General features: G+C 44.0%; 1 protein-coding gene across 1 annotated transcript in view; it reads right to left on the bottom strand.

Moving 5' to 3' along the window:
• Positions 1 to 20,504, bottom strand: part of TYRO3 (TYRO3 protein tyrosine kinase) — a 386,178-nt gene that overhangs the window by 86,615 nt on the left and 279,059 nt on the right. The window contains exons 13-14 of the mRNA XM_085627071.1: positions 18,181 to 18,261; positions 14,903 to 14,995 (exon numbers count right to left, since the gene is read on the bottom strand). Coding sequence (XP_085483197.1) covers positions 14,903 to 14,995; positions 18,181 to 18,261 — 174 coding nt within the window. The remainder of the gene's footprint in view (positions 1 to 14,902; positions 14,996 to 18,180; positions 18,262 to 20,504) is intronic.

The raw sequence follows: 20,504 nt of genomic DNA, 5'->3' as shown, positions 1-20,504 counted from the left end.
TATCAAGATGCAAAATTAATCTCTAATAAAATGTACACTGAAGAGCATGTTAAGCAAGTGAGATGAATTGTTTAAAGTGTGTTACAAGCCAACCCAAGACCTGCACGGTGGGATTTAATGTGTTAACTAATTAGTCAATGTTGGGTAAGCCTTGATACTGAGGAGTTGAAATAAACAGGAGCAGGTGGAAATACAGAGCGAGTTCTGGAAGCGGGGCATGTAGTTCGGCACGATTAGAGGAAATGTATTAAAAACTGAATGGCAGAGCAAGGGTCTTGTTCTTAATGGACCACCATTTCAGGGTCTAGCGCTCATTTTGGCATACGCATTGGCAGAGGAATTTCAACTTTGAGCCCTGAAACTCTGATGATCTCCAACTCAATCCTTCCATCTCCAAATACTTCCCTTGGCCTGAAGTCTACTCCATGATCACTGAGGGATCAACAGTACTCTGTGCTCAACATTGTATAGCTCGTTACAAATTAAATTAACATGGACGCTATCATACGGAAGATGAATCATGTAACTTTAGCAAATGAGCTGCAATAGTTCACATCCAATGGAATCAGAGAGTTGAAAGTACATTTGTGTGGAGTAAAAGGTGAGGAGGGCTAACCATTCTTTAAATACAAACATTTGCAAAGCCAGTAGGTCTCACCTATGGGCAAGCTGTTGGCTTTGCCAATGTCTGTTAGCCATGTTGTACAGCAGCGTGGCTGCTGTGCAGCATTGCTAAAAGTTATAAGAAAAAAAGCGCTATAAGCATTCTTTTTTTTACCTTCCAGTGTCAGTGCTTTTTTAAAATAGCTTTTATAGTGCTTTTTAAATACCTTTTAGCTATGCTGCTCTACAACATGGCTAAAAGACACCGGCAGAGCCAGTAGCTCTCACATAGACCTGATGTATTGGCTTTGCAATGCGCATTAGAACTGACAAACACTTGTACCTCCAAAGGGTCGCTAAGCCTGGATGGCCTTTGAAAGATAAAATACAGAAGTATGCCAATCACATGCCAAGTCAGTGCCTTTTAGAGGCTACTAGGGCTAAGACAGAGCTGTCACAGGAGGGGAAAATCTATCAATTATCATTCAGGCTGCTTTTTCTGAAAGCAACACTATGACATGTCCAGTGCTGGCTGCAGCATATTGTTTGGTTTTTTTTCTTATAGAGGTTCGGGGAATACAGACAATGGGTGGGAGGGAAAAAGCAACACAGACAATGGGAGGGTGGGGGGGGGGGGAGTAGCAACACTGACAATGGGAGGGGGGGAGAAGCAACGCGGGCAATGGGAGGGTGGGGAGAGAAGCAACATGGACAACGGGAGAGTGGGGGGTAGATGCAACAGGGACAACAGGAGGGTGGAGGAGAAGCAAAACGGACAAAAGGAGGGTGGGGGAGATGCAACACGGACAACGGGAAGATGAGGAGAAGCAACACTGAAAATAGGAGGGTGGGGGAGAAGCAACATGGACAACGGGAGAGTGGGGGGTAGATGCAACAGGGACAACAGGAGGGTGGAGGAGAAGCAAAACGGACAAAAGGAGGGTGGGGGAGAAGCAACACGGACAACAGGAAGATGAGGAGAAGCAACAATGACAATAGGAGGGCAGGGTAGGATATTAGAACATACACAGACAACAGGAGGGTGGGGGTGGGAAAAGAAGCACATTATAAACAACCGATAAGTCATTATATACAACTAAACAACACTATTAAAAAAAGATTTAACAAACAATGTTTTCTGCTAGTTTTCTTTTCATTGCACCACTGGCAACTTCTTCCTGCCTGCAGGGCATTCTGATGCTTATTTGTACTCTAAAACCCAGTAATCCTGTTTAATTGTTTCTGACCTCTAAACAATGATTTAACCTTCGTGCATTGTTTGGAAGCCAAAACTTGTTTTACTGATAATGGGCAAAAACTGGTGCTTCTTCAAAGCCCGGTGATCCCTTTTCTTTGGTGTTCTTAAAAGTCTGGTGTCCAATTAAGCCACTTGCTTTGAGTCCAACACATCTAAAGAGTGTATTAGAATTTATTGTCAACAGCGGCACTTATGACAGCTGTCACAAGGTGGAACTGTTTGTGAAATTTAGAGCTGAGCAGAACAACAGTTGTTGATCAATCCAATATATATTAAAAACAACTAATACCTGTCGCCCAAGCCATTCTTACAGTTCAGAGGGCCTGAAACCGTCTGAATGATCACACTTGTAGGAGTGTGATGGTTAGTAGTTGTGTAGAGGTATTGTCATTGGCAGCGCTGGCCATGTAATAGCGCTTTTGTTTTCTTTCTTATGGTGGGTGGGAACACAGACAATGGGAGGGTGAGGGGGGTGGAAAACAGCCTGCTACTGATAAAGAACAACAGGAGGGTGACTGGGTAGAAAAACAACCTACTACTAATACGTTTTATCTGATGTACCAGGGGCAGACACAGGGCTTTGTATTAATGATCCTTACCCTGCGGTCCCTAGGAGTGTGGAGGCCCTGCTTATTGAGAAGTGGAATTAAAAGTAAAAAAAAAAGAAAAAGAAAAGTGCTTTTTTTTTATGGCTGGGGGAGGGGGAAAACAGACAACAGGAGGGTGGAGGGAGGGGTGGGAAATAGTAACTGAATCGCACGGGATGCAGCGGACTGAAACAAATCAAAATGAATCAATCTGTGCTGTGTCCCTGTGCCACACAGATGAAAGGAAGTGACGCCTGGCCCATGCTGGCCAATGATGGGGGCAGCAGCAATAAAGAGTGGCAATCAAACTAACCGAATAATAAGCAATGGGGAGGCTCCAAGCCTTTTACTGCAAACAATACCCTTCGCAGCAACAGCGCATGCTCGCTGTCATGCGAGACCTGAAAAGATAAGCAAGCTTACTCCAAGGTATCAAAGTTGCATTTGTCAAATGAAATGACGCAAACCTATTTTTATATATACTTATTTCCAAGTTTTATGCTTTCAGACTTTAGTTTATCTCACTGCTTTATATATACAAACTACAAAAATAAGAGCCCAGCCAGTTTGCTCCAATTTTGCAACAGGTGCATACATGACATGCACTGTAGCAGCAACGTAGCACAAAATAATACTTTCTCCACTTTTGCACCACGGCCATGTTGATGGGAGTCTGGCACCATATTTGGATCATTGTCATGCTCGTAAGTGCTGTCCGCACTAAACTTCCGGTTTTGTGTGCTGAGACATGCTCTGCTCTTAAATATGGTTACACAACCCCCCACTGTTGCACCTCCAAATGCAAAACAGTTTACCAGCCGGGGGTGTGCAGCATGTTATAATGCGCAGTGTACGCCAATTAGAAATGACGATATCAGACTTGTAGGACAGGCATACCATGAATGTGGCAATACACAACTTAAATGTTTGCACTCCTGAAAGAGTGGAAAATGGGATTTAAATGCGAGCGTTGGGCCAAGATTTCAGGCAGATAAGCCCAAAGGCATGCTTTCTGGGCAGAGAGTCCGAGGGAAGAATGTGTACCGGAAACTACTCAACTGCCGAGAGAACAGGGATTAATCACTGCCGTTTACTCAATATGGCTGGACGGAATGGAAACTGAAGTTTGTAGTGTGCACACTGAGTTAACAGAAGTAGTGAAATAGTAGGGCAGGGAAAAGAACTGCAAGAGTATGAATTATGACCAAAGTTAAACATGATAAACTGAATTTCTAAGCACAATAAAACTTTATGGCAAGATTTTTTTTTTTAATTTATGACGAATTTCAGGTGCAATGGAAGTTATGACAGTGGCAACTTTCCAGGACTATTCACCAGTGTAAACAGTTAGGGATGTATTGTATTGTGTAATTGCATTTATACAGCGCTTACTACCCCTGATGAGGTGTCGAAGCGCTTTTTCGGTGAGTAGCACGCTACTCCGGAACCCATAAAGGATTAGTGGTGAATTAGTACAGTCATAGTGCAGTATGAAAGCAATTTGAGTAGTGTATATGTTAGTCGGTTATTTGGATTGAGAAGGATAGTGGAGGGATAGAAGAGGCAAAAGGTTTGCATTTATATACCACTTGCTACCCCATATGAGGAGTTTAAGCACTTTTTTTCCAGAGCCCGAGACCATAAAGAGTGGTGAATTAGCATAGTGAGTATCTGTGCAGTGTACAATTCCAGTGCCACATGCTTTTTTTGTCCTCCACGGTAGAGATAGTTTCCTTTCAATCAAATCACTTTCCTAATGTTGTTGGTGTTCTTTACCCATTGTCACTCTGGAAACAGATTTACTTCTGGGTGCCCCTCGTTACTAGGGTGAAATGGGCCCTTAGAATTACATTTGTTATTAGGCGTATTTTTGTACTATAGTTTTTTAGATCTCACCTAAACGCAGCTTTAGCTGTTTGCCGTTGAGGACCTATTGTATACAATAAAATATACAGAGTGGGCTTTGGGTCAGCCTCTTGCTCATGGCTGCATGGCTTTCTTGTCTATATTGATTCTCTGCTCCTAAATCAATGATGTTCCTCCCTATTCTTGCATATGTCTCTCACAGGTTTCGGATTGGTTCAGTTGTAGTCTTCCCCTGCTGACGTGAGGAGCCTATTTTTATTACAGTTTTAACACTCCATGGGAGGTTCTAAGCTTTTGTCCAGAAACAGTTCTGAACTTCATAACACTTGTGTAGAAACTTTTTTGTCTTCTCAGTTTTACGTCTTGCCAACAGAAAAGTTTTAGCAGTTTGTTACCAAAAACACCTATTGTAGAATATATAAAAACTTACAGTGGGCTTTGGACAAGCCCCCACCATATCACTGGTTTGCTTTCCTGTCAATCTCATTGGTTTGCTTTTCTTTCCAATGGATTTCCTTCCTCTTCTTGTGTTTGTCGGGCCACTGTAGCATAGCTTCATTCCGGGAACTACTCTTTTAGCACTCTTTGGGAGTGCATGAGCTTTCTTACCCTCTCCCTCACTTCCTGCTTCCCTTCCAAATTCTAACCTCCACGCCAACGTGCCCCATGTATTTCCATCCACTTCATTTCATCCATTGCTTCTCCTAGCCAACCCTGGCTTTTTGTTCTGCTTTTTAAATGTATTTTTACTCCATCATGGCTCAAGTAACTCAGTTGCTCTCATCACAACTCCCCATTGCCTTTTCCCTGTGTTTATTACTCCCACCCCCATTCCATCGCATTACTTTAAAAAAAAATGTTCTCAATTTCTAGAAGGACAAAGCAGTAGCCATTTGCTACAGGGCCGCTCCACTTTTAAAAAGCACATTTGCACACATTTAAATATGTATATGTCTTAGTGTGCAGTCTGACTGTGTCCTGGCTGCAGGCGTTCAAGAACCACCAGAAATGGTGAGCGTCTCTGCAAGATAAGCAGGGGTTCTGGTTGTGATTACTTGGTAATGATGCAGCTGGTTTTGAAGATGGTCTGGGATGGGTAAGGTAAGCCAATGGAGAAGGAGATTATATTTCTTCAGGAACTGGATGAGATGTGCTGTGCCATTTAGGATGCCCATAAAGATGCTAGCTCACCATCCAGATTGATAGTATAAGGGCTTAAACACCAGTTCTCAAGTCATTTTCTGAAAGAAATAGTTCCACTTTTTTTTTGTTTTAAAACAGAGCTGGTACAAGGTGAGGGTGAGGTTGGCACCCACGGTGAATCCAAGTGACCGGACCTTCGGTGAAAGTGAAAGTTGAAGTTCAACACCATCAAAGTTCATGTCAGGTCAGGTTTGTACTCTTTCTTGATTGCTGTGCTTGGCAATAACAGGCATTCGGTCTTAGTTGGTTTGAGCTTCAGGTAGGTGCTGGACAGCCAGGTCTGGGTGATATGCAGAAAGTGTTGAGATGTTGGATGTCTAGAGCAGAGGAGCGAATATGCTACTTACCAGTATGCATCTGTTCTTGGCATGTAGGGCTGCTGACATTCATATCTGTGCATAGATCGCCGCCTAGTGTTGGGTCCGGATGATTGCACATTGTTGTCCTGGAAGAGTCTTCGAAGTATCACGAGATAGGTGGCTCCTACCCTGGACTACAGTGCGCATGGGCATCCTCTCCATCCTTAGATTGTTTTTCGCCATTGTGGCAGTGATGGAGTAGGCACAGTAAGTGATGACCATGCTATACAGTAATTCTGAGTGCTGCAGCCGCTACAGGCGCCGGGGAGGAGGGTGGGCGATACGAATGTCAGCAGCCCTACATGCCAAGAACAGATGCATACTGGTAAGTAGCATATTCGGTTCGAGGCATGTGGGCTGCTGAATTCATATCTGTGCATAGATTATATAGCAGTCCCTCCATTAGCGGCGGCTGCCTGTGCCAGCTGCAGCAGTCTGAAAAAGGGTCTTGAGAACAGCCTGTCCTACAGCTGCCTGCTGTTTTGAATGCACATCTACACAGTAGTGTCTAGTAAATGTATGTATAGTGGACCATGTGGCTGCTCTACATATTTCCTCTAAAGGAATGTTCCCTAGGAAAGCCATGGACGCCCCTAACTTTCGTGTTGAGTGGGCTCTTGGAGGAATCGTTAATGTGCGTTTAGTTTTTTCATAGCAAATTTGAATACATTTAACGATCCATCTGGCTATCCCTGCTTTGGAAATGGCGTTGCCCTTGTGTTGTGGAGAAAAGGCAACAAACAGTTGTTTTGTTTTCCTAAAATCCTTTGTCCTGTCTATATAGTACATGAGGGCCCTCTTTACATCTAGTGTATGGAGCATTCTCTCTGCGACATTTTGTGGATTTGGAAAGAAAACAGGCAGTTCAATAGTCTGATTCATGTGGAACTGCGATATCACCTTAGGCATGAATGTGGGGTTGGTACGTAGTACAACTCTGTTTGCGTGAACCTGTATGAATGGCTCTTGAATGGTTAGTGCCTGGAGTTCACTAACTCTTCTCAACGAAGCTATTGCCACTAAGAAAGCTACTTTCCAGGTGAGGAATTGAATCTCTTATGAATGTAGAGGTTCAAAAGGTGGACCCATCAATCTGGTGAGGACCACATTCAGGTTCCATACCGGTGCCGGTGGGTGTGTTGGAGGAATCACTCTTTTGAGTCCCTCTAAGAAGGCTTTGATGGCAGGCACTCTGAATAAAGAGAGGTGCTGCCTGTTCTGAAGATAGGCTGCTATGGCGGTTAGATGTATACGGATGGAGCTGTATGCCAGATTGCATCGGTATAAGTGTAACAGGTAACAGATGATGTTCTGAATGGATGCATCCAGCGGATTAATGTCATTGTTTTTACAGTAAATGACAAATCTGTTCCATTTAGCCGCATAGCAAGCTCTGGTCGTGGGTCTCCTGGCCTCCTTGATGATATTCATACATTCTGGAGGCAGGTTCAGGTAGCCAAACTCTAGGACTTCAGGAGCCAGATCGCCAGGTTCGGCTGTTGCGGATCTGGGTGCTGAATTTCGCCATGGTTCTGTGTTAAAAGTTTGGGTGTTAGCCGCAGTCTTTGAGGCGGCACCAAGGAAAGTTCTAGTAACGTGGTGTACCATGGCTGGCGTGCCCACATTGGAGCAACCAGTATGAGTGTCATTGAGTGTTGCCTTAGTTTGCGTGCCACTAGCGGTATTAATGGCGCTGGGGGAAAAGCGTACGCAAATTTCCCTGACCAGTTTATCCATATCGCATTGCCCTGCGACTGTGGATGCGGGAACCTGGCGGCAAAGCTTTGGCATTTTACGTTTTCCCTTGTGGCGAATAGGTCTATCTCTGGATGACCCCACTGCTGGAAGTACGGTTGGAGTACTGATGGATGTAGCTCCCACTCGTGCATTTGGTGTCTGTGTCTGCTGAGCAGATCTGCTATTTGGTTGTCCTTGCCCGGGAGGTGTTCTGCCAGGAGGAACATGTTCCTCCGAATGGCCCACCTCCACATGCTCTGAGCCAGATGAGACAACTGTGGAGAGTGTGTTCCTCCCTGCTTCTGTATGTAGTACATGGCAGTCATGTTGTCCGTCCGGATCAACACAACTTTGTTGCACAAGTGTACTTTGAAAGCCTTCATTGCCAGGAAGATTGCCATCAGTTCCAGAATGTTGATGTGCATCTTCTGTTGCTGTATCGTCCATAGTCCCTGCACTGTGTAATTGAGTACATGAGCTCCCCATCCGTGGAGAGACGCGTCCGCCGTCAGTATTATTTGTGGAACAGGCTCTTGGAACGGTCGGCCCCTGCAAAGGTTTTGCGGATTCCACCAATGCAGAGAGTTGTATGCCCGACCGCTCACCAACACTAGGTCTTTCAACTGTCCTTGAGTCTGATTCCATTGACGTGCCAGGCACTCCTGAAGCGGGCGCATATGTAGTCTCGCGTGCAGGACTATGAAGATGCAGGAGGCCATCATGCCTATCAACTGCATGAACACTCGCGCTGGAAGGGAGTGTTGAGGTCTGAACTTTTTGATCAGTAGTTGCATGCTGTTGATCCTCGCTAAATTTGGCTGAGCTTTGCTGCCAGGGTGTCTATGGTCGCGCCCAGGTATTGCTGTACGTGGGCGGGTTGAAGATGTGACTTTGGATAATTCAGTGAGAGTCCCAGATTGTGAAGAAGGTGAATGGTGTGGGATATGTGGCTGGCACACTGCCTGGCTGACTTTGCCTGAACAAGCCAGTCGTCCAGGTAAGGGAAGACGTGGATGTGCTGTCTCCTTAAGTGTGCAGCCACTGTCGCTAGGCACTTGGTAAAGACTCTGGGCGCCATTGTTACTCCGAAAGGGAGGACTTTGAACTGATAATGCTGATCCTGAAGAGTGAACCTGAGATATTTTCTGTGTGATGGGTGTATGGGTATGTGGAAATACGCATCCTTTAAATCCAGTGTTGCTAGGAAGTCTCCCTGACTGAGTAACGGCAGAACCTGCTGGAGGGTGAGCATATGAAAATGTTCTGACAGAATGTATTGGTTGAGAGGTCTCAGGTCCAGTATAGGTCTGAGAGACCCGTCCTTTTTTGGGATTAAGAAGTACAGAGAGTACACCCCTGACCCTCGCTGTTCTACAGGCACAAGCTCTATGGCTTCTTTCTGCAGCATACTTAGTACTTCTTGCTGCAATAATGCCAAGTGCTCTGCGGACATAGGACGGTGTCTTGGTGGTATGTTGGGTGGATTGGATGTTAATTCCAGACAATAACCGTACTGGACAATTTCTCTGACCCACCTGTCTGTGGTGATGGATCTCCAGACTGGCAGGAACTGTTGGAGTCTCCCCCCGACCGGTGTTATGTGGGCGGGGGGCAGTGACAAGACGTCACTGTTTGTTATTGGCAGAGGACCTGGTGTTGTTGTGTCCTCGTCCTCTGCCATTGGTGCTGGATCCACGATATCCACCCCTATTGTTCTTATTATACGTACTCTGGGTACCTCCTTTACTGTACTGCTGCTGGGACCCCTGACCTCTAGCTGCTCCTCTATTCCCGGGGCGACGAAAGAAGCCACTCCGAAACTGCTGCGACTGTAGAGCCCCCATAGATTTCGCAGTTTCAGTGTCCTTTTTAATCTTTTCCAGTGTAGCGTCAACCTCGGGGCCAAATAAAAAGTCTGGGTTGACTGGTTGATTCAAGATATTATTTTGAATCTCAGGTTTGAAACCTGATATTCTCAGCCATGCGTGCCTCCTCAACATCACACTAGTGTTGATTGCCCTTGCTGCAGTGTCAGCTGCATCTAGTGCGCATTTGATGGACGCATTTGTAATGAGCTGCCCCTCTCTGATGAGGAGCTCCGCTCCTTCTTTGTAGTCATCTGGTAGGTGTTCTAGCAGTGTTTCTAGGGTATCGTAGTGTGACCTGTCGTATCGGGCCAGGAGTGCCTGAGTGTTGGCAATGCGCCAGATGTTTGCTGCTTGTGCTGCTATCCTCTTTCCTGATGTTTCTAGCACTTTGGACTCCTTGTCTGGAGGAGGAGCATCACCTGTAGTCTGCGAGTTAGCCCTCTTGCGAGCATTAGAAACTACCATGGAGTCCAACGGCAATTGACCCTTAATGTACATTGGGTCTCCTGGGGCTGGTTTGTATTTTTTCTCTATTCTCGGGTTCAATACCCGTGCTCTGGTTGTCTCCTTAAAGATGTCCTTAGCATGTTTAATAACCCCTTTTAACATTGGCAGAGTCTTGACCGCTCTTTCTGATGTGGAGAACGTGTCCATCAAGAAATCCTCCTCCACAGAGTCAGAATGAAGTTCCACTCCGTGATTGGCAGCCGCTCTTTCAATGAGGGCGTTAAAAACAGCAGTATCTTCAGTGGGAGATGGTTTGATATTATAAAGATGAGTGTCAGGAGGATTTTGTGGGTCTCCTGGGTCATTAGGGTCTCCCCATGCTTGATCTTGGTCTTGCTGTTGTTCATCAGGGTCATTATCCACAGGATAAGTGGTATCATCCTCAATATAGCCCTCTCCTGCATCCGCCTCCGAGTGTGTGGGAGAAAAGGATGGTGGTTCCTGATGCACTGGTGTCGAACCTGACGCCATTTTCCTTTTTAGTGGAATTTTGTATGAGTCCAAAGCCTTTTCTGGAACAATTCTCCGCTTGCGGAACAACAGCCTACCAGTGTCGGCGTCGATAAACTGGTCCTGTGAGTCTTCGACATCGGTTCTTTCCGTGGACACTGTTCTTGGTTGTTCGATACTCTACCGAAGTTCGAACATCTTCGGTGCCCCCGGTGGTGGAAATCCAAACTTGATCGGTGCCGGCACCGAGTGAGCCTTGGTGACCTTGTGCGGTTTGGGACCCGTTTTTGGGTCGAGAGTGGCCCATTCCCTGATGCGCTTTAGGGACTCCAACACCTGTTGCAACGTGAATGCAGACGGTGTTTTGGAACCGACAGGCTCTTTGGAGACAGGCCTCGACGCGGTCTCCGGTTTCTTTCCAGTCTTCGGGTCTTCGATCCGAAGTTTGGGATCGACGCCTTGTTGATCCGATATTTTGGCAGTCTCAGCACTCTTCGGTGTTGATGTAGTCGGATCGACCACCTTGACCTTGGTCGTTGGTGCCCCAACCTTCGGTGCTATAGCCCGTTGCGTCTTCTCGGGACCGAGGGACTTCTTCTGTGTCTCGGTGCCGAAGTCCTTTTTTGGTTTCTCGGTACCGAAGTCCTTCTTTCTTTGGTCGGCTCCGACGTCCTTCTTCTGTGTCGACGGATTGGAGGGCTTCGATGCCTTCGATCCGACCTGAACCAGTTGCACTTTCGGTTTCGATTTGACCGGTGCTGGTTTTGGTTTCGATTTCACCGAATCGATTCCAGTCTTTTTGGATATTTCTGTCTCTTTTGAAATGTTCGAAGCCGGGCCTTCAGGCGGGGCTGTAGAACGATCCGACCGATCTTGGGTAAGGCCCGCAGGCGATCCCTCGACCTGAGCCTTATCAAGACTATCTCCCTCGGCCTCCGCATCGACGGATTGGCCTAGCTCCTCGCCTGAGCTATCTTCCTCGGCCCCAAGGGCCTCATCGTCGTCTCCTACCTCGTCGACGACGTCTTCGTCCTCGAAGATCACCTCATCATCGTCGTCATATTGGGATTCATGCTCCGAAGCATGGCTCGAGTCTATCTCTTCGACGCTCTCGACTTCTTCATCCTCGGTGCTGAATATGTTAACCGGGTTAGGCGCCGATTGTTTGGCCTCCAATCTAGTCGCCCGTCTATTCCGAAGTGTCTTCTTCGACCGGAACCGGGCGCAGGCCATACACCTGGACTCATCATGATCCGGTGATAAACATTTGTTACACACCGGATGGACATCTATGTGTGGATATTTTGCATGACATAGAGGACATCTCTTGAAGGGAGTCCTCGATTCCATCTTCGAATGTTGATCGATGTTCGGACCGAAACTCGGTCCGAGAAGGGCGAATAAGTCCGAGAACAAGTATAATAATTTATCGATACTGAACGCAAACAATATCTAAAGGCTTTTGGCCTTAAATACATTTTTCCTAACTTGAGCTAAGATAAGCACATCCGAACCCAAAGGCGGAAAAAAACAATCTGAGGATGGAGAGGATGCCCATGCGCACTGTAGTCCAGGGGAGGAGCCACCTATCTCGTGATACTTCGAAGACTCTTCCAGGACAACAATGTGCAATCATCCGGACCCAACACTAGGCGGCGATCTATGCACAGATATGAATTCAGCAGCCCACATGCCTCGAACACTAATAGATAAAATAGTGTATTATCGGCATATTGGTGACTTATTATGTTGTGTAGAGCATCAAGCAGCTCTATGTAGAGCAGGGGTCTCCAACCTTTTCTAGAACAAGAGCTACATCATCTGATCAATGAGAATAGTCCCAAAGCTACTAATGACTTTGATCAGTGCTGCAGTAAAGACCACATCAAATACAATCAGTATAATGACAACAACTTGCAGAATTACTAGCAATGACCACCCAGATGTATGTCACAATCTTAAGTGACAAAATACTGCGTCATGCCAAAATATCAAATCCAGGATATGACTAATAAAATATCATTAAAGTACGTAAATAAAGAGCATTCAAATGAACGGGATGCCAGTTTGGCCTTTGCCTAATTTCATTAATTATTAAAAGCCAACAATTTATCAGTGCTGGATCGAGTAATTCCATCACAATAATGGACGCTAACAACTTAGTTTTGAACATTTGTAGTTTATCTAAACTACGCTTCTTTCTGAATACCAACACTGCCTTCAGAAAGACAGCTTGACTATCCACAGAGCACACATATGAAAATTGTTTCAAAGAACATCTGGTTCTCTTTAACAGGATTTTGAAATCTAGCCACTCTGCAAGTTTAACAGGGGTGTACTGACTCACAGCTGTGATAGATGCCAAAGCGAGGTGGGAAGGAAATCTAACACATTGCACGGGGGTCCGCTACAGCGTGGGCGCCATTGGAAGAGATCCAGGCACCCACCAAAATCTCCCAGTTTCTGCTTGAAGTTGACTACTACACTTCCAAATGCCAGTGTAATATTTGTGTGTGTTATGAGCAAGAGAAAGGATACATAAAAGGCACCCATATGTTGAAGTCGATAATTCTCATGTGTGCTTCTTGTGACATGGTAGTAAACCACCAATTGAAGACGTCAAAGAAGCACTTATTGGCATATTATAAACTTTATATGAAATTGAAGCCTCCACATACAGCAATTATTTATAATATTTCTACTAATTTGCAGAGATTCCTGGGTGAATCGCGAAACTATCCTGTAATTGTAATTAATATCTATGGTTAATTTCTACCAGCATTAATGGAGCTCACGCAGCTACTCTGCCACCACTCATTTTTAACCAGTTGTCGTCAATATTTTGAAGATTTCTTCCAAATAATACATTTTTCTTGTCACAGAACTTGTGCATTGCCTAAGGGTGAGACTAAGTAAGAGGCTAGTAAGTCACAAATGTGAACCCCTACACCCTAGAGCGAGTGATTGGGTGAAATCTTTGGTATTTTGCTTCAGAAAGAGGACCTTTTCTTGTGTGGTAAAAAAAGAAAGATGTTAACCCTAACTCAGCCAAAGTGACATCTCTAATAGATATTCCCCCAAAATTCAGAGTTTTAAATATCATCCGGATAGAAAATCATGACCATAATATCGACTACCATGATCTTGTGAAGGTAAATATTGTAAGTAATTTACATTTACTATCATTTACTCCGTATAATTATACCTTGACAATACATTTATCTTCAATGTACTTAGATGTAGAGTTAAGAATAGTAAATCTATACTTGTATGTATTTTAAAGTCGATATTCTGGACACAATATTTATGGCGGGATAATGTACTGTCTCAGTAATGCAACCTATAATCCCAGCTACCAAGTCAGTAAATGTGGCCCGCTGATGATGGGTGCAACAGAGTGAGCCTTCATTTTTAGGTCTGGCTAGAGGCAGCCTCATGTGTTCCAAAAAAAGTGCAATAAAAATACACACATGAACATTCACACAGAGGAGTTTTTGATGACCCCTCTTTAACCACTGGTCTGTTCAAGTGTCATTCACATTTTGCTTCCACCCACCACAACTGCAATATGGGGCAATTAGCGAACCCACTACAGCCCCTAGTGTTCATCACTGTGAGTGACAGCATTTTGGTCTTGGACAATAAAGTAAAGTAGTTTTGTGTGTCAGAGCTGGTGGGCCCATCAGTGCTTTCTTTTCATTTTCTTACTTATTTTTTGCAAATATATGCACATTGCCTTTAGTAAGAAGCATTTTTATTTTTTATCACTGTCACACGTTTGATGTTTGGTACATAGGCTTGCAAAAAAATAAAAAATAAACACATTGCAGGCTTGGTTAGGCCAGCAGTGTTGGCTTTGCAAATGCATGTTTAATCTGTTTAAAGTTAGTCCACACAGGCAGAGCGCTTATGTACAGGAAGTAGGGTTTGCTGGACGTCACAAATCAAAATCTTGCAGCAAAAGGAGTCCTTAATAAAAACATGTGAAAGAAGGAGAAAACCTAGAAGTCATACATGGAACCAAATCCTTGTGAATTGTTTTGGAACAAAGTGTTAGAGGACCGCAAACCTGAAAACATTTTTTGCAATGTTTGTGGGTATATGTTTTTGCCAAGAGAGGCATAAAGATAAACCTGTATAATGAGGCCAGAACAGCACAGACTCTTAAATCAGGTGGGATTCAGGGCTTCAGATTAGTTTCTGGAGGTTTCTAAAAGGGGGTTGATCCCTGACAAATTGGGAATCAGTCGGACACCTGAAGTATAAGAAACAAACAGGGAACTGAACATGAATCTAAGCTCAGAGTTAGCAAACCCATTTAAGTTGCTATTTCATTCATCTGCGTTATGTGAATTTTGTCTCATTACACCAGTGCACAATACCTAAGACTGAATCAGACACAGAAATGTACACAAACAATCCTGTACATTGACTGATTTACTCTACTAATAGTATTCGTCTCACCTATAAGTTTACTAACGTTTGGATGGTTAAATTCTTTCATGAAAGCCGCTTCTCGCAAGAACTCCTCGATGTCGCTTGAAGTGAAAATGTCAGCTGGAAAAAAAACAAAATAGCACCCAACAAATTTCTGTTACTATTAAATGCGTCTTTTGAGGAATCGACAGTAAACGGTCACAGTACTGAAAAAAAAGCACACAACTGACTACTGGAAAACCTGCAAACACAGGGAGTAACATGCAATGCAAGAACCATGATGTGACTGTCATGTGGTTAAGTCTACTAGAAGGACTACCCTACTTCTGCCTACACCGGTTCGCATGTACATGAATATGGTGAGGCATAGATTTACGAACAGTGACAAAGTGATGAAATTAGAATTTAGATTGACTTGTAACACATAGTTCACGTTGAAGGTGGACAGCTGCCATGCCATGAATATTGCTGTTCATCAGTCAATATTTCAAATGTAATGCCTTAAAGAAAAACCATCTGAGGATTCTCACACAATTGGAAGTGGATCCTAACTTTTGCTGAACATTACCCTGACAAAAAGATTGACCATGCTCTGACACGCCTCAAAGTGTGGAGCATGCCACCAGCGGGGACTGGTCATCTCTTCTACCCTCCACCAACCCAGCTCCATTTGTTACATGATTATTCAATTATAGTGATGGTAGACAGTTGGCTCTGTTGCTCGAGGGTCAAGTCCAGAGTTTAGAATATGTCGGCACCTAAATACGTGGGAAGTAGCCAATGCACAGTTCCTCATGTCCGTGCTTTTGCCACACGATAAGCCCAAATCATAACATTCGAAATAAACTGCAGGCAAGAGTTAGCTGTGGCTGTCATTACCAAAAGACATGAACCACACAAATTGAGGCTTGAATTGACCATTGCTCAACTACTTCTTTCTATCATGCTTCAGGACTTAGAAGAACCATATCAAACATCTCAATGAATCAGTACCTTGAGATACTGCACTAATCTGAGCTTTTTTGCCTTGACAATCTTTTACTACAATGCATTTGTCCGTTGCCTAGTGGTAGACCCGATCTGGCAGGTAAGTGAAGATGGCTATGATGTCTTCATATCTCTATAATTAGTACATTAAATGGATACTTTGACTTTGAAGGTATGAGACATTCAAAGACGCTTGCCATCGAAGATGACATGGTGGCCTCTAAAAAGGGAGCAAAGATTGAAGTACTAGTGAACGTGCTGTAACACTGCGCAGCATCTCCAACACCCAGAGCTAAAGTTGGGTATTCATTAATGGCACACACATAACTCTGAAAGTAGGTTTTCAGACTTCATTCACATATACTTATGGGTCATGAAAGAACAAAGCAGAGCCTAACATGCTGGACCACTCTGCATTGATAAGGGAATGGGCTCTGGTAACAGAAGGGGGCGAGTGTGGCTAATTGAGATTGGAAAGGGTGGCCACTGACGGATGAAACTCGGTTATGCCTTGCAATTGAGAACCACTTGGCAATACTATTGAGGTGAAACATGCTGCACCTGGCAATTTGGAGTGATTTAACAGGAATAGTGAGCATTTCTGGGAAGACCTCTATCGAGCACTGAGAAGACGTCTGGCAAGCACTATGGAGGGTATTAACAAGAATGTGCAAGGCACTACCAGGCAATTGTGGGAACAAACGTGATGGAGAGAAGATTGCCAGGTAATAGTGATGGCACCGCTAGACAGTTGTTCACGGAACTGGAAAAGCTCTGCTGGGCAACAGTAAAGAGCCCTGCTGGGCTATAGAGGGTACTACAAGGAAGGAGGGAACACACTGATGGGTAATGATGTAGGCAGTGGTGAAGGCGTGACTATCAGGACGGCATGGCTGAGCAACGAGGAAAGCTCTGCTGGGCAATGGAAATATGTTTCTAGGCACAAAGAAAGGGTTGGTGCTGCTGGGCAATGAGAGAGCAGGCTGCCAGGTGATGTGACAGATAGGCATGTCCAGGAAATATGGGGGGAGACCTGATAATGGGAAGGGCTAATGTGGCCCTGCTCAGCAGTATGTGGGATGCTGTTAGGTATTGGGGATGTGATGAAGGTGCTAGCGGGCAATCGTGAACACACTTGCTGACCATAAGAGGGAACCATTGGGAAGGGCTTTGGCAGCTGAAGGGGGTGCGCGGCTGTGTAATTTTATAGGTGCTGCTTAGCAATGCCGATAGATCTGCAAGGGAATGGGGAGAGCTCTACTGGGCAATGGTAATAGGCCAGGCAACAGAACGTATGGTGCAGGGAACATGGAGTGAGCAGACAAGCAATCGTGCATGCTACCAGATAATAGGGAGGACCCTGCAGGGCGACTGGTGGGGAGGGAGGGAACTTTACTGAACCAATGGAGATTGTGCTGATGTGAAATGGTGATGAATGCCACACCCGGGAAGCAAGGATTTAAAATAAGTAAACGGAAGGCAGCAGGGTGCAGACATGAATTGTTGTGCAAGAGACTAGGTTCTCTGTTCCAGAGCCATGTGAAGCCAATCAAGAGAGACGTTGATAGCTACACGTAAAATGCAATACTCATAGCCATAGAAGAGTGCATATACAAATGACATCATTCACAGTGGCACAGTAAAGGTAAAATTTGTGGTACCTGTAAACTGCACATTTGTACCATTCTCACAGGTTTTCAGTAATAATGCCTTACATCATGGAAATATTGTGTGGGTAAACAAAAGCAAATGGCGTGTGTAAATGAATGCATGAAAAATAATGCAATCAGCACAGGTTATTTTCCACTTAATGCCAAGAACCATAAAGTGAGGGTCAAAACCACAACTCCTTATTGTGGGATAATTAACTGGGTTATAACCTATAGACTTTTAACATGACTTTTAATGGGTTTGAATTAGTAAAAATGTCTGCCTCCACTTTAAAAATTGCCACAGTTTGCAAGATGCGTTTGTTTGCGCTTCCCAGATTCCAGGGTCCAGATCTCTGAAAAGTATTTATTGAAATATTTTGCAGATTTCGTTTGCAGCTTTCTAGAGTTTTTGTGCTGCCAACCACCCTATAATTTATTTTTTAAATCTTTTTGAAGTGTTGACCAATGTTACTTGTACAATGGTTTACCGAAGCATTGTTGACCACTACTTTTGCCCTCAATGATTGTTGCCTATTCTTGCCAGTTATATGGGGAACGCCCACCCCGATTAGGACCACAGAGTTTTACACAACTGCCTCACATTCGTGCCATACTGGCTAGACTACACCTCGAGGAAGAGCAGCATTGGCAAAGAACGCCTCTCACCCTTCAGCATCTTCACGGCCACCTTCTGGAACGAGCCATCCTCCAGTTTCAGAAGAGCTTCCCGAACAGATCCAAACTCCCCTAAGAGAGAACCAGAAAGAGCAGAGTGTTAATGGTCAGCCATGTTGGTCATTTCATCAGAACGGCATAGATCTATGGTAGCCAACCAAGACAGTGACTGGCATTACATGTTAACTTAGGGGATACGGTGAAACGTGGTTTCAGATCGAAACAAGCTGAGGAAAAACACTCATGGCAGAAGGTACCGAACAGTCAAAGTCACCACACGTCTACAAGGAGTATGACTGTAGTATAATTGAAATGCAATATTTATTTCTAATTACATTCTTCTGACTTCCATAACAGCACAGATAATAAAAACTGTGCGTAAACGTACCTTTGTCCTTGTGATATCACATGAAACGAATCACTGCTCTATAACTCCCATTACCAAAAATGTCTTAATCAGACCAACAGAGAAGATACTACATGAAAATAAAACTTCACACTAAGGGCATGATTTGGAGTTGTGGGGTATCTGGTGCACCCCAAATGTGGAGAAACTGGTAAAACAGTAGGGAAGTTGCCTATTTATCTCTGTAATACTTGTGCTGAATTTCTAGGATACATTCTAATTTGCTTTGTCCTAAGCCTTACACTGAAAGAGTGGTTTTTACTTTCTGTTTTGTTGAATAACCTAATAAAAAGATTTTAAAAAAAAAAAACAGTAGGGAAGAATTTCTTCAACATCATTGCGAGGGGGGGGGGGGGATTTTTCCTCAATGAGCAGCACTTCCTCCTTGAATAATAGGGTTTTCACCACACAACTCTAACCCATACTCCTAGTGTTTACTTGATAGGTTACTTGAGATCTGACTGAAATTGCAAAGTTACAAGAGTGCTATAATGCACACGTAACAATTTACTGAAAAAGAGAAAATTAAAGACCCCACAATTTACAATTTTCTGGTCAATGGGGAACAAAAAGGGAAAGATCCAGTTAGAATGTAAATAAAGTTCTACCAGCTACCCTGTGTATCCTACTAAAGAAGTGGTGAGTGTAACCGTCACATACCACGTGTGTTGGGAGTACAACACTGACCTCAATATTCAACAAACATGGTACAGTCTTGTGTCACTTAACGCCCGATGTGTTTACATAACAACAAGTGGATAAGGAATGTTTTAAATTTAACAGACCAGACTATGTTTCAGTCAAAATTAGCTTGACCAGGGTGTTTTTTACATATGCTAAATACATTGTGTAAAAATTATCTGCTCTGTTTTAAAAAAGGGTCATTATCTGATAGAAATTCATTGTTAAAACATTTATTCATTTACTTAGAATACATGAGCTACATAGAGGTTTGCAAATATATCCGTTAGACTAGAGCAAAGCCTGATCCACCCATGTGCAAGGTTTCTGTAATAGGGCCGATCCTTTTGATAACTGATTTAATGCAATGGTAGCGAAAATAAATGTGGTCCAATAACATGTTATTCAGAGTAACTATACTACTAAATGCACATTCACACATTTCTAACTACAATGCAATGGTCAACTTTTATTACCAGAGTATAGCACAACTGACATGGTAGAATAATTTTTACAGCCGCAAAGATTACATGTACACGTTTTACAGTCCTGCAGATTTCATAGACCCCTTTTAGGGCTTTGCAGATAGCATGCACACCTTTTATGACCTCGTACATGCACACTTTTTACAATCTTGCAGATGGCATGTATACTTTTTATGGCTTCGCAGATTGCCTGCACTCTATGTACTGCCTCGCAGATAGCATGCACACGTTTTACTGCCTCGCAGATAGCATGCACACGTTTTACTGCCTCGCAGATTGCATGCACAAGTTTTACTGCCTCGCAGATTGCATACACGCTTTTTAGTGGGTTGCAGATTGCATGCACAAGTTTTACTGCCTCGCAGATTGCATGCACACTTTTTAGTGGGTTGCAGATTGCATGCGCACGTTTTACTGCCTCGCAAATTGCATGCACTTTTTACTGCCTCGCAGATTGCATGCACACTTTTTAGTGGGTTGCAGATTGCATGCACACTTTTTAGTGGGTTGCAGATTGCATGCACAAGTTTTACTGCCTCGCAGATTGCATGCACACTTTTTAGTGGGTTGCAGATTGCATGCACACTTTTTAGTGGGTTGCAGATTGCATGCACACTTTTTAGTGGGTTGCAGATTGCATGCACAAGTCTTACTGCCTCGCAGACAGCATGCACACTTTTTACTGCCACGCAGTTTGCATGTAACAATTACTGTGCACAGGGAACCACCTCTCTTAAAAGTTA

Source organism: Triturus cristatus, chromosome 9 (assembly GCF_964204655.1).
Source record: "Triturus cristatus chromosome 9, aTriCri1.1, whole genome shotgun sequence".
NCBI classification, from domain to species: domain Eukaryota; kingdom Metazoa; phylum Chordata; class Amphibia; order Caudata; family Salamandridae; genus Triturus; species Triturus cristatus.
This window is presented reverse-complemented; position numbering and strand designations above follow the sequence as displayed.